Raw genomic sequence first — 12936 nt, 5'->3', positions numbered from 1 at the left:
CAACACTCCTTGTGATGCAATAGGACTCACCACCTTCTGAAGAAAGAAAACACATATCGATGGTCCTGTGGGGAATGGTAATTGGGACTGTCCCCACTCCTACCTGTCACATAATGAGCAGCTTCTGATGTAAATGGAAGCGTGAGGACAGCCTCCCTTCAGGTGAACCGGCTGCCTGGGAGCACTGCTGCCCCATGGCCCAGCTCTGCCCCTTCGGCTCCGCAGCCACGTGGACGCTGTGGCCACACCGTCCTTGGGCTGTTTCCAGCCAACCCTTGAGCCTGGCAGAGGTACTCGTCCTGGGTGCCTCCTGCTTGACCTGGGTCTCTCTACCGGCAGCCTGTGCGTGGGGCCTCCCCAGAGGCCTGGCCTGTACCTTCTCAGAGCCGCGCTGCCCTCTCCCCACTGAAACCTTCCTTCCCTGTCTCCTTCACAGATGTCAGACCCGCTCTCCCCTCTCTCCTACACAGGCATTGGCCCTAAGAAATCTCTCCAGGGTCTGCTCCTGGCTTGGCACCTGCTTCCCAGCCTCCCACCACCCACCTGACGGGGCCACAGGTGGCTGGGTGCGGACCCCCCACCTGTCTGCTGCAACAGGAGCTCTGGGTGGCCCCCCTGGCCACGGGTCGGGTGTGGGGAGGTTGCTGGCTCCCCCACAGAGGGGCTGGCTTTTCCTGGCAGCCCACCTTTGAGAGAAAAATGACTGTTTTATCTCTCGCTGCGGCCTGGAGCCTTTTTATCTTTTTCCAGAGAAGTTCCTGATCTTTTTTTAAAAGAAGATTTTTCAAAAAGATGCCTTCCTTGAACTTTCAGAGGGAATTCGGACGATTAATTTTTCAGATTCTCTTCTCAGTCTGCCATTAGCTGGAAGTAGTTTTTTTCTTCAAGCTAATTTCTTTTTGCTGGCCCATAGCGCGCTTTCTCTCACTTCAAAGACCACTGTCTGAAAAGCTCCCGTTTGAAGTCTGTCAGTAATTCAAATGTGACCTTTGGGATTGTCCTGTTGGAGAACAGCCGGTAGAGCTGAGGTGTGCTTCCTGCACACACACCTGGTGCCATCGAGTCAGACAAGCCCCAGCATCTGTCAGACCATTTTCTCTCTTCCTTTTCCCTTGGTTTGCTCAGCTCAGCTGTGTGTTGGGGCTGGGCTTGGTTTTGAGCATCACTGATTTTTTTTTTTTAATTGTTGGCCACGTTAGTTCTAGTCTCTGAGCCACCAGAAATGTGGTAGATCGGTCCATACTATTTCTGGAAAAAGTATGCGCTCCTTTTTATCGCAGTCACGTTGAATCTTTTAAACACAAAGCGATGGTTTGTGGCTCCTGGTTTACTGCTGTTTCTGCTGCTGAAGACGGCTTCTCTGAACCCACTGAACCTTCTTGTTTGGCGTTGCGGGACTTTCCGGGGAGAACTGGATGGAGTTTTTGGCTGCTTTTGTCTTCCCTGCTAAAGATGCCAGAAGATCCTATAGATGGGCCTCCTTCCAAAAAAAAAAAAAAAAAAGAAAAAAAAAGAAAAAAAAAACCTAGAATAACTCAGAGCCAGCAAAAGAAATTTCAATAATGATGAGTTTAAAACCCAGCCTCGGGGACGAAAGCTTTGAGTGTGAGGACATACACTTTCCTAGATCTTTTGTGACACACACCACTGAGAACAGTTAACACAGAGGAAAGCCATCAAATCAAGTAATGTGTGCTGAATGTTTAGCACATAGCTCTCCATGGAGGATAGAAAAATACATTCCTTTTTTGTTGTTGTTGCCTAGCTGTTAGGGAGGGCTGGGAATGGCATTATAGGGTCTTAAAAATACCCAAATATAGGGTCTTGGAAATGCCCAAATCTTTCCTCCCCAAAGGCTTTCAAGGGAGCTCTACTGATGAGAAACAAAAGCAGAATGGGGATTCTCTTAATGACATCTGCGTAGCAAAGAACTCAGTCACCAGGGTGTTCACTGTGGAAGCCGTGTTCCCTGGTAAAACCTCACGAAACCTGAATGTTCGTCAATAGGGCTGTTGGCTAAATGGGTTGTGGCATCTCCACACAACAGGATGTAAGGGTTCCATTAAGAAGAAAAAGCCAATTCAGAGATGCTGATGTGGAACAATTTCCAAGAAATATTACAAAGTGAAAAAGCAAGGGACAGAGCTGTGGGTGTCATCTTTTCCAAATTTAAAGAGGCATCATACATATATATGTATGTATGTATATGTGTCTATATATGCGTATCCTTGGAAAATTTCTGGAAAAAGTGTGCACAAAACTGTTAACCGTGGTTGTCTCTGGGAAGGACAACCCAGGCCCTGGGGTACAATGGAAGCCTCTGTCCTTTTTTTTTTTTTCCTCCCTTCTTTTTTTTCTTTTTTCTTTCTTTTTTTATTTTTTGTACTGTCTATATATCTTATTGAATGCTGTTTCAATTAAAAATAACAATAACTAGCAGAGGGACACCTGGGTGGGTCAGTGGTTGAGCATCTGCCTTTGGCTCAGGTTGTGAACCATGGGGTCCTGGGATCAAGTCTCACATGGGGGTCCCTGCAGGGAGCCTGCTTCTCCCTCTGCCTATGTAATCTGCCTCTTTCTGTGTCTCTCATGAATAAATAAATAAAATCTTAAAAACAAACAAACAAACAAACCAGCAGAATAACAGAGCTCAGCAGATAAGCGTGTTGGTCACTAGTGCAGGATTCTCGGGGGGAAAAGACTATTATGTTGCCACCTTCTCCCTGCCACGTCTATGTTTTGGGCCCCAGTGCCTGCTGGCAGGAAGTCACTGAGGGTGGGAGAGGCGCACCCAGCAGGCTGTGGGCCAGTGTGACTGGCCTCTCCTCTGCAGCAACCCTGCATGCTCATGGACCCGGCACACCCAGTGCTGCAGACCAACCAAGTCAGCAGATCTGCATCGTGAGTGGTGGAGGGTGGGGGCATGGATTTTGGGTCACATTTGAATTCTCTGTTTAGCAGCACTGGTTCTGGAGGCCTGAGTCAAAGGTCTTCTGGGTTTGATCTGCTCCAGGGCTGCTGTTATAAATTGAATATTTGTGTCCCCTCCACCTTCCCAAATTCATATGCAGAAATCCAACTGGCCAAGGTGGTGGTATTATGAGATGAGGCCTTTGGGAGGTGATTCAGTCATGAGCGGGGAGTCCTTGTGAATGGGAAAGCCCCCTGGTTCTCTTTCTGCCACGTGAGGATGCAAAGAGAAGTTGGCAGTCTGCACCCTGAATGAGGGCCCTCCCCCAACCGTGCTGGCACCCTGCTCTCAGACCTCCAGCCTCCAGGGCTGTGAGAAACAAATTTCTGTTGTTTATGAGTTACACAGTCCAACATATTCTGTTACGGCAGCCTGACTCAAGACAGCTACCCACGACAGAATAGAGATCTCGAGAGGCATGCAGCCGCCCTGCACACCCCCAGACTGGCTAGCTCTTAAGTGAGACCTGGTCAGGGCCCGCCTTGGACCCTGATGGAAAGCCCTGACCTATGATCCCCTATGATCCCGCCTTGTCCGCTCGCAACCGGCTTCCCTGTGCAGCCACACCTGCAGCCCCGGCCCTCTTATCCTTGAGACGAGTTCTAATTGTCCACCTGCCCCAAGGCCTTTCTCTGCCCTGTGGAGGCCTCCAGCCCTCATTTCATTCCCTCTGGGAATGTCCTTTCTTCTGCTTTTCTCCATTTTCTGTCTGGTTTTCTCCCCAGGGTAGCAAGAGGCTGCAGCATCTCCAGACCTTTTGTCTTTCCAGCTTCAGATGCCATTGAGACAGCCCCAGTCCCCTTTCTAGAAACCCAAGTAAGAGTTGCCATTGTTCTTCAATGCCTCCAGCTGGGTCAAATGTCCATCCCTGAATCAATGAACAACTAGTCACCGCATCCAAGGGAATGTGACATGCTGACTGCGACCAGCCCTTTGGGCAGGGGTGGAGGCAACTCTATCCCACCTTCCTGGATGTGGGTGGTGGAGAGCAGAGGGACAGTGTGCAAGGAGGGTCTGGGTCCCCAAAACAGCATTTGAATTCCTGATCAAGCTGTAGCTTGGGTCAACCCTGCCCTAGTTGTGTTTTCAGTTGTATAAAATTCTGTCCTTTGCTTAAGCCATTTTGGGTCAGGGCTTGTGTCATTGTTACTACTCTCAACAGGAGTTCTGATTGTAAGAAGAGGGACAGATGTTCACACACAATTCCATTTTTGTAAAAGAAAAAGGCACGTGCGAGCGCATGTGTGCAATAGTATGTGTGTAAGAGAGAGAGAGTCTGGAATGATATCCATAAAAAGGTAACAGCGGTTATATCTGGGCAGCAGGATTGGAGGCAATCATCTTTCTTGCATTTTCTAATTGTTACTTAGTGGGCACGAATGACTGTATGATAAAGTCATCTGGGCCTGTCACTTGCGGAGAGCAAGAGGAAGCCTATCTAATCTTGTCTTTGGTGTTGTAGGAGACAACATGAGCCGGCAGCTAAACAGAAGCCAGAACTGCTCCTTCAGTGACGTCGATGAGCTGATGAAGACGGTGCAGTTGGCTGTCCACATCCCCACCTTCCTCCTGGGCCTCCTCCTCAACCTGCTGGCCATCCGAGGCTTCAGCACCTTCCTGAGGAAGAGGAGGTGGCCGGATTATGCCGCCACCGCCATCTACATGATCAACCTGGCCATCTTTGACCTGCTCCTGGTGCTGTCCCTTCCGTTCAAGATGGCTCTGGCCAACGTGCGGGCCCCCCTTCCTTCCCTCTGTACCTTGGTGGAGTGCTTCTACTTCATCAGCATGTACGGGAGTGTCTTCACCATCTGCTTCATCAGTCTGGATAGATTCTTGGCCATCCGGTTCCCGTTCCTGGTCAGCCACCTCCGGTCGCCCAGGAAGATCTTCGGGATCTGTTGCACCATCTGGGTCCTGGTGTGGGCCGGGAGCATCCCTATCTACAGCTTCCATGGGAAGATGGAAAAATACACGTGCTTCCACAACATGTCCGATGGCACCTGGAGCGCCCAGGTCTTCTTTCCCCTTGAGGTGTTTGGCTTCCTCCTTCCCATGGCTGTCATGGGTTTCTGTTCCTCCAGGAGCATTCACATTCTGGTAGGTCGCCGGGGCCTCACCCAGGACTGGGTCCAGCAGAAGGCCTGCATCTGGACAATTGCAGCCAGTCTGGCTGTCTTTGTGGTCTCCTTTCTTCCGGTCCACCTGGGTTTCTTCTTGCAGTTCCTGGTACGGAATGGCTTCATCGTGGAGTGCAGAGCTAAGCAGAACATTAGCTTGTTTTTGCAATTGTCCATGTGTTTCTCCAACGTCAACTGCTGCCTAGATGTCTTCTGCTACTACTTTGTCATCAAAGAATTCCGCATGGACATCATGGCCCACCGGCCCTCCAGGGTCCAGCTGGTGCCCCAGGACACCATGACCAGCAGGGCCTAAGGAGAGAAAGACCCTCCAGGGGAAGGAAACCCCAGCCCCAAATCCTAGTAGCAGATATCCTGTTCCGAGGTTTCTGATGTAGTGGATGAATGTGGCACATCTCCTGGTGTGCTTTTCCTTTTGGTGCTCCCAGAACACCATCTTGCTCCCAAGACCATTCCCCAGCACCCAGGCAACTGGACATAAATCACTTGGTATTTGGGAATCTCTGAAGGACCCAAGAACCAGGTGAATTCTTTATTACTAGGTTCAAAAAGCATGAGGCAAAAGAATTGAAGAAAAGAGTGAGGCCATCTGAGCAAGACTGTTTCCCAGCTCCCCTCATCCTTCTAGTTAGACTAAAAGATTCTGGAAAGGAAGAAAGAGGAATGAGGAGAGAGAACCAAGAGGGTTGGTCATGGTACGTGGAGGTTTGGGCAGAGATGGAGCAGTAGGGATGTATCAAGCTCCTATTTTAGTTTGGGAATCCCAGGGTAGAGTAGACTGGCACCTCCCAGTCCCTTCTCTGGCTCTGGTGGCCATTAACCTCATAGCTAGTGGGGGTGATTGGAGCCGAGCAAGATTATACAGAGAGCCCCAAGTTTCCTATGGGAAAGAAAGGCACAGAAGGCCAGCCAAACCTTCTTGTGTTCACGAGGAGGCTGCAGAAGGATGAGGGAAGCTGGTGTGAGTCAGGCCGTGGCAAAGATATAGATGCTTCGTGGAAGCAGTGGGGACAGAGTGGAAGGGCATTGGTGACACCTGGGGCCACAAGGGACTAGGACACACCTGGGGAAGGAAAGAAACAGGCCAAGGGCTGGAAGTGGACAGCCACCCCCCCCCCCCCCCCGCTGCTATCATGGTGTCCATTACATGGAGCTCTAGCACTGGCCTTGGGGGGAGAGAGGCCGTGGAGACAAGGCTAGGAGAGGGGGAAATTCCTGAACGTGACCAACTTGCTATCTTGAATAGACTGGGAGATGGTCCATTAGACTGTTTCACTGAGAACGATGAGAAAGAATCAGGCTTGATTTGGTTCAGCCAGAGGAGGATAAAGACCATGTGCTCGTCTTGCCCGCCTGAGTCCTGTCTGAGCGCTGGCCTGGTGACACTGGCCACAGAACTGTCCCTCTCCAGGGACCGGGAGGGAGAGAATGAGCCAGCCAGGGTTTGGAGGAACCATCTCGATGACACAGAGCTCCTGGCAGTTCCTCGTTGGAGACTGTAAACAATTGAATCACGGTTTGGTCTGGGCTTCTCTGATGATCTTGAGGAGGAGCTGTGGTGACAGCTGAAAAGCCTTCTGATGACTCAAGCTGCTCCAGAGAGTAAAATGATTACAAGGATCAATTGTGGGGTGGTTTTGCAAGACGGAGTGAGTGGGATGACATGTAAGAGATAAGACTTCATGTGAAAAGAAGCGGGGGGGGATGGTCTTTGGGAAGAAAAGAACCACTGTCTACCTGTAGGGAGGGAGGCTTCCACCCCCATGTCATGGACAGAAGGTAGGGTGGCTGCGTGGTGGGGAACGGGGTGGTTTAGATAAAACCCTGACGGAGGAGGAGGAGGAGATTGGGCGATTACCCCAGGCTTGCAGCCACAGGGCCCTGTGAAGCGGTGGGCGGATGGGGAGGAAGGATGGAGGGCAGAGCTGCTTCCTGCTTGAGAATCCCCAGCTCCACCCAGAGCCATCCAAGGGCAGGAGCCCCTCTACCTCTGTTTCTGCCACAGCCAACTCAGCGGTCGGGTGGAGGTGAGGGTGAGGAAGCAAGTGTCGATGCAGGGGTGGAAATGGGTGCGGAGGAGTGATCCCAACCAGGATCAGAGGCTCCCACCCCACAGACTGGGCCTTCAAGGAGCCAGCAGCCTTCTGGCCCCTAGAACAGTGAGAAAGTCCTGTTGTTAAAGTCTATGGTATTTGTCACGACAGCCCACGAAGACCAATATGACAGCCATCTCCTGCTGACCCAGGAGCCACCTCCCATCTGGGCTGTGTCCTTAGAGGGGCAGGACTGACCTTACTTTGGGACAGCGCCTCCCCACCCCCAACCCCGGGGACAAGCTAGTGCACAAGCTGCGCCTTCCTCTTGAATCCCTCTCTGGGACCCTGTGAGGCTGAAAGTCAGTATATTAATGCTTTACATTGGCTATGGGTTCTGATGACATTTGCAATAGGAATACAACAGCCTTGTCGCAAGTTGCCACAAATAAACACTAATTGCAAAGATGCTTGAAGTGGCTGAGGGCTGGCAGGTAACTGTGGAGACCAGAGGCTAAAGGGGAGCCTGCTATGCGGGGCGGTCTCCAGGTAAGGACACAGGCAGGAGATGGTGGAGACCCCCCACGGAGCCGCCGACCCTAGTGATGTGGACAGTGCCCTCGGGGCCAAGGGAAGGCAGCTGAGGCCACCATGAGAGCCCCGCTGCTGAGGGCAAGCAGGGGACCTCAAGACCCATAAGAGTGGAACTTTGGGGGGGAAGCACCCCCTGCAACTACCATCGTGGCCCCCTCTCGCTTTTCTCCACCCGCAGCCGGCCTCCCTCGTGCATCTCCCCGGGATGCACAACCATGAAGAGGCGTTTGAGGGGATGTGGGTGGCAGGGCAAGGAGGACCCGTGGAGCTTGAAGTGGAAGGACAAATGGATGCCCCTCTGCCCAGCGTGAGCCTGAGCATCCTGTCCCGGCCAGGAGCCTGCAAGATGCGTCCTCCTCACAAGGCCACTGCGGGAGGGCCACGTGGCACGTTGATGGGGAGCACAGGTGACCCGCTGCCCCTTGCAGCCTGGTGAGATGTGAAGCACTGTCACTTCAGAGCCCGACATTGGTTCTGCTTGGTGGAGGGGCCCTGAGCTCACCCAGAGCCTCCACCAGCCTTTGTTCTGGGGGCCATCACTGGAGCCAGCAACCCAGACACCCCACTGTGAGGTTGGGGGGGTGGGGGGCGCCTATTGTCACGCAAACCCTGCAAAGTGCATCTGTTCCCCTGCAAGAGACCTCTTCACTGGGGACAGCGGGGATGAGGCAACCGTGCAGGTGATGGCGCACAGATAAGTGTGTGCCCGCTGGCGGCCTGCAGAACTGAGGACAGGGACCCGGCACTCGGCTTGGGCTGAATGTTGGTGGTCCAGGATTCAGAGATGCGGGGTCCAAGCCGATTCCCATGGATGGGGCATCTGAGACGGAATGACTCTGCCTTGGGGAACAGACCGTGTCCAGGAACTCCATGATCGTGTGGGAGGTCCAGGGTCAAACCACAGCCCCATCAGGGGATGGTGGGGCTTCCCCCGAGAGCAGAGAGAGGCCCTATGAACTACAGGGCGGCACCAGATCGGTGGGGAGACCTCGCCCTCCCCCCGGCGTGCTGGGCTCTGGGCTCTGGGAACGGCCCCCTCCAGAGGCGGGTTCGAACCCCCTTGCTGTGCTTCACCACCCCCCCCCCCCCGCCGGGTTTGTAAGTCTCAGGCATGGACTTGAAGTGGCAGCCGGAGCTCTGCTCTCCCTGAGGGAGTCCAGTGTGTGCAGCAGAGCGGAGCGTGGCACGAGGGCAGGATGGGGGCGCATGCGGGGAACCCGGCAGGAGGAGACCAGGGAACACCTGGGGAGGAGAACCCGGAAGGAGGAGAACCCAGGCCTGCGCTGAGGACCTCAGAACCACCAGGCAGTAGGTCCCCATCGGAGAGGGCTTGGGTGCACCTCACCCAGAGGCCCACCCAGAGGACAGTGGCCATAACGCTGGGTCAGCGGCTCACACCAGCTACTCGGCTGGATCTGCTCTGGGAGGAGAGGTCGGGGATGCGTATGTGGCTGGCCCCAAGAAGGAGAGGCCAAGCCTGTGGCAGGGCGGCGAGCCAGAGGGCAGAGGGCATTGCCTTGCTCTGGGAAGGAATGCAAAACGGGCAGGTAGAGAAAGTCCCTGGGAGCAGAGGCAGCTGGGGACGGTGGTCCCTAAGTGTGGAGCCTCTCGAGAAGCCAGACCCAGTGTCTTTGCCTCAAAGTGTCTTGGAGATGTCCAAGCGCTGTGCTCAGGGCAGAGCCCCACCTCGAGGGGGCAGGCCGATGGGGGCGGGCTTGGGTGGTGGGCTTTCTCAGCGCTCAACTCCTGGTCCACAGCTTCGGGGAGCTGGACGGTACAGGGGACCAGCCAAAAAGCCACAGTGCCAGTGACGCGTGAATGAGCGACACTGATTCCAAGAAGGAGTGCATGCAGGGCCTCCCAGGGCTCCCACCTCCCTCAGGTAGGGGACTTGGGGCCTGTTATGGACTCCATCAATGTTCACATCCTCCCCAAATTTACATGTTGAGATCCTCACCTCCAGTAGGATGGTATTAGGAAGTGGGGCCTTTTGGGGGTGATTAGGTCATGAAGGTGGAGCTCCCGGGAGTGGGATCAGGGCTTGTATAAAAAAAGACACCCCAGAGAGCTCCTTGCACGTCCTGCCACGTGACAACACAGCGAGGAATCACAGTCTGTGAACAGAGTGAGGGCTCTCCCCAGAACCCGACCGTGCGGGCACCCTGATCTCGGACCTCCAGCCTCCAGAACTGTGGAGAAATAAATGCTTGTTGTTGAATCCCCTGTCTATGGTGTTATGTAATAGCAGCCAGAACTAAGACGGGACCCAATTTAGCAATGAGTTGTTTGAGAAATTGAAGAAATGTTATTTACCAAAATCCCCCTTCAAAAAGGAAAGTATTTGGGAAAGTCCCTGGGGCTCAAAGTGGGAGCAGCTGTTCCAAGAAAGAATCGATTACTTCAGAAAGGGAGGAAGGAGGAAGGGAGACCAGAGGGTCAGGGAGCAGGAAAGACCTAGAAGGATGGCAGAGGGCATGTGTGACCTGGAAAATCTTCCCTGGAAGTGATGGGGTGTCGTGCAGGGCCCAGCATGAGCAGATGTGCAAACGGGGGGACAGGAGGCTTGGCAGCCGGCAGCCTGGGGCAGCACCTGGGAAAGAAAGGTGGAAGCTTGTCAGCCATGGAGCATGTGGTCATCACGGCAGGGGGAGGGGTGCTCTGTTCTCCCTGCAAGGCTGTGACACTGGGGTCCCAGTCAGGCTTATCCAAGGGGTCACCCTGTGGGGGTTGAAGGTGGCTTGGTGCCTGTGGGATCAGAGCAGGGCACGGCCACCCCCATGGGCTGAAGGCTGGACTCCCCAGCACTACCTCCTTCCCGTGGCTGAAACTGGCCACAGCCCTGAGCCACACTCAACCCCGGGCTCCCAAGGCTGGGAGAAGGAGGAAAGCTCAGGAGCTGGGTCAAAAGGTCAAGGCTGACTGCTTGCTTCAACCCTGACCCTATAGGCCCATGGCCCAGTCACCCCGCGCAGTGTGCCATGCTCCTGCTGTGCCTAGGACGCAACAACCCATGGGAAATGTCCGGCACTGGCAAGGACTCCATAAGTAGAATCAATTTAGAATTATAATTGAAGGGGATCCCTGGGTGGCTCAGTGGTTTAGCGCCTGCCTTTGGCCTGGGGTGCGATCCTGGAGTCCCGGGATCGAGTCCCACATCAGGCTCCCGGCATGGAGCCTGCTTCTCCCTCCTCCTGTCTCTGTGCCCCCCTCTCTCTCTGTCTATCATAAATAAATAAATAAATAAATCTTTAAAAAAAAAAAAAAGAATTATAATTGAAATTACTTTGAATTAGAATGAAATTAGAATTGTGGTGAGTTCCCTTAAAAAAGAAAAAAGGAAAGAAAGAAAAAGAAGTTGTGGCTAGTTGCTGTCTATGTAGGTCACAGGTCTCTGATCAACTTTGTGTCATGGGTTCCTCCTGCAGTCTGGAGAGGTTTGTGGGCTTCCCCCAGGATAACAGATTTGTGGGTTTTTTGTTTTTTGTTGTTTTTCAAAGATTTATTTATTTATTTTAGAGAGAGAGAGAGAGAGAGAGCACGCCAGCAGGGGGAGGAGCAGAAGGCGTGAGAAAGAATCTCAAGCCAACTCCCTGCTGAGCGCAGAGCCCCCCATGTGGGGCTGGATCCCAGGAGCCTGAGGTTAGGACTGGAGCAAAAATCAAGACTCCGATACCCAACGAACTGAGCCACCCAGGAGCCCCCGCAACATAGCAGTTTTATTTTATTTTATTTAAAGATTCTATTTATTTATTCATGAGAGACACAGAGAGAGAGGCAGAGACATAGGCAGAGGGAGAAGCAGGCTCCGTGCAGGGAGCCCGACGTGGGACTCGATCCCGGGACCCCAGAATCACTCCCTGGGCTGAAGGCAGCGCTAAACCGCTGAGCCACCCAGACTGCCCAACATAGCAATTTTAAATGCACAAAGTAAAACACGTAGGATCATAAAGGAAACCTAAAATATTGAAATACAGTTACTGAAATTTAAAAATTGTGATACGGCAGCAAGCGTGCTTCTGTATTCAGGCCTCGCATGAGAGGTTCTGTTACTTGCTTAACAACTATCATAATTTCGAATTAGTGATGAGCTGAGCTGAAACAATATTTGGAAATTTCTGCAGCAGCTGTGGTGTGATGTGAAATTTGCTGTGACTTCTGCTGATGGCCAGGTCCCAGGGACTGTCTCCACTGCTGTGGTGTGATACCCACTCACGCAATAGAAGGAAATACTGGTTTCGACTAACGATCAGTGAAAATAAATAGGCAATGGTTTTCCCCAGCCAGTTCACGACTCCTCTGAGTTCCACTCCTGACCTCCAGGTTAGGAACCCAGGTTTGGGCAGACCTAAGGATACCTGGAGACAGGTGTTCTTCCTCCGGAGAAGGAGCATCTGTGTGCCCTCTTGGTTATGCAAACTGGGGGCCACCAGGGTGCCATCCTTTTCCTCATGGGGTTGTGGGCAGCGGGGCTCAGCAGAAGCTGGTGTGCCCCCGGCTGGGGTGCGGCACTCTAGGGTGAGGCTCTCTGGGGCGTTCTGAAAGCAGAGACACCCACATCCCCACTCCTGATCTCTGAGATGCAGAGTCGGGCTGGCTTGTTCAGGTGTGCTATGGTGAGGCCCTCAAAGTGAGTCACCCTGAGTAAAGCGGGGAGCCTGACAGGCTGTTCTCATTTCAAAGGGGGAGGGCTGAGGCCGGCAGGGAATGGGAATGTGGCTGATGCTTGGTCTCTTCCCATCCTGCCACCCTGCCCCCACTGCCAATCCCCCCCCCCCCCCCCCCCCCCCCCCCCCCGTGATGCTTTAGGAACTGAAGGCAGGTTGTGGGGAAGTGGACTATAAAGGGCCATAAACCTGAACCTAGATCCCGAAGGGCATCCCAGCCTTGGGGCAGCAGCGTCCTCTGTGCCTCAAGCTTCAACAGTGACCCCTGGTGACAGCAGGGAGCAACAGCAGCCGTGGGCTCCTGGGACCCCGCTTCTCCCGGCCGGGGTCAGGAGGCCAAGCTGACCTCCTCTTTGGGCTAAGAAGGACCCTTGGGTTTGGGAAACTCGGGGCGACCCTCCTTACTCCGCCCAGTGAATTTGGGTGAAAAAAGAAAGGTAAACACATTTGTAATCTAAGTTGGTGAAGCGAGTCATACCAGTTACATCACTGTCCTCCTGTTGTGTATATTTTATTACGATTACCATTCCTCC

The 12936-nt window shown here is 53.3% G+C and overlaps 1 protein-coding gene across 5 annotated transcripts in view; it reads left to right on the top strand.

Annotated features, from left to right (window-relative positions):
- Window positions 1–11272, top strand: part of GPR55 (G protein-coupled receptor 55) — a 68863-nt gene extending 57591 nt beyond the window's left edge. For 3 of the 5 annotated variants that reach the window (XM_038574151.1, XM_038574153.1, XM_038574150.1), the window contains exon 2: window positions 4434–11272. In XM_038574151.1, the coding sequence (XP_038430079.1) occupies window positions 4434–5407 (974 nt within the window). In that variant the 3' untranslated portion in view covers window positions 5408–11272. Of the gene's footprint in view, window positions 1–2786; window positions 2902–3696; window positions 3788–4433 lie in introns of those variants that run through there. The other 2 variants (XM_038574152.1, XM_038574154.1) reach the window with 2 other exon arrangements.
- The last annotated feature ends 1664 nt before the right edge of the window (window positions 11273–12936 follow it).

Source organism: Canis lupus, chromosome 25 (assembly GCF_011100685.1).
Source record: "Canis lupus familiaris isolate Mischka breed German Shepherd chromosome 25, alternate assembly UU_Cfam_GSD_1.0, whole genome shotgun sequence".
In the NCBI taxonomy this organism is placed as follows: Eukaryota; Metazoa; Chordata; class Mammalia; order Carnivora; family Canidae; genus Canis; species Canis lupus.
The sequence above is the reverse complement of the archived record's forward strand: the minus strand, read 5'-3'. Positions and strand labels throughout refer to the sequence as shown.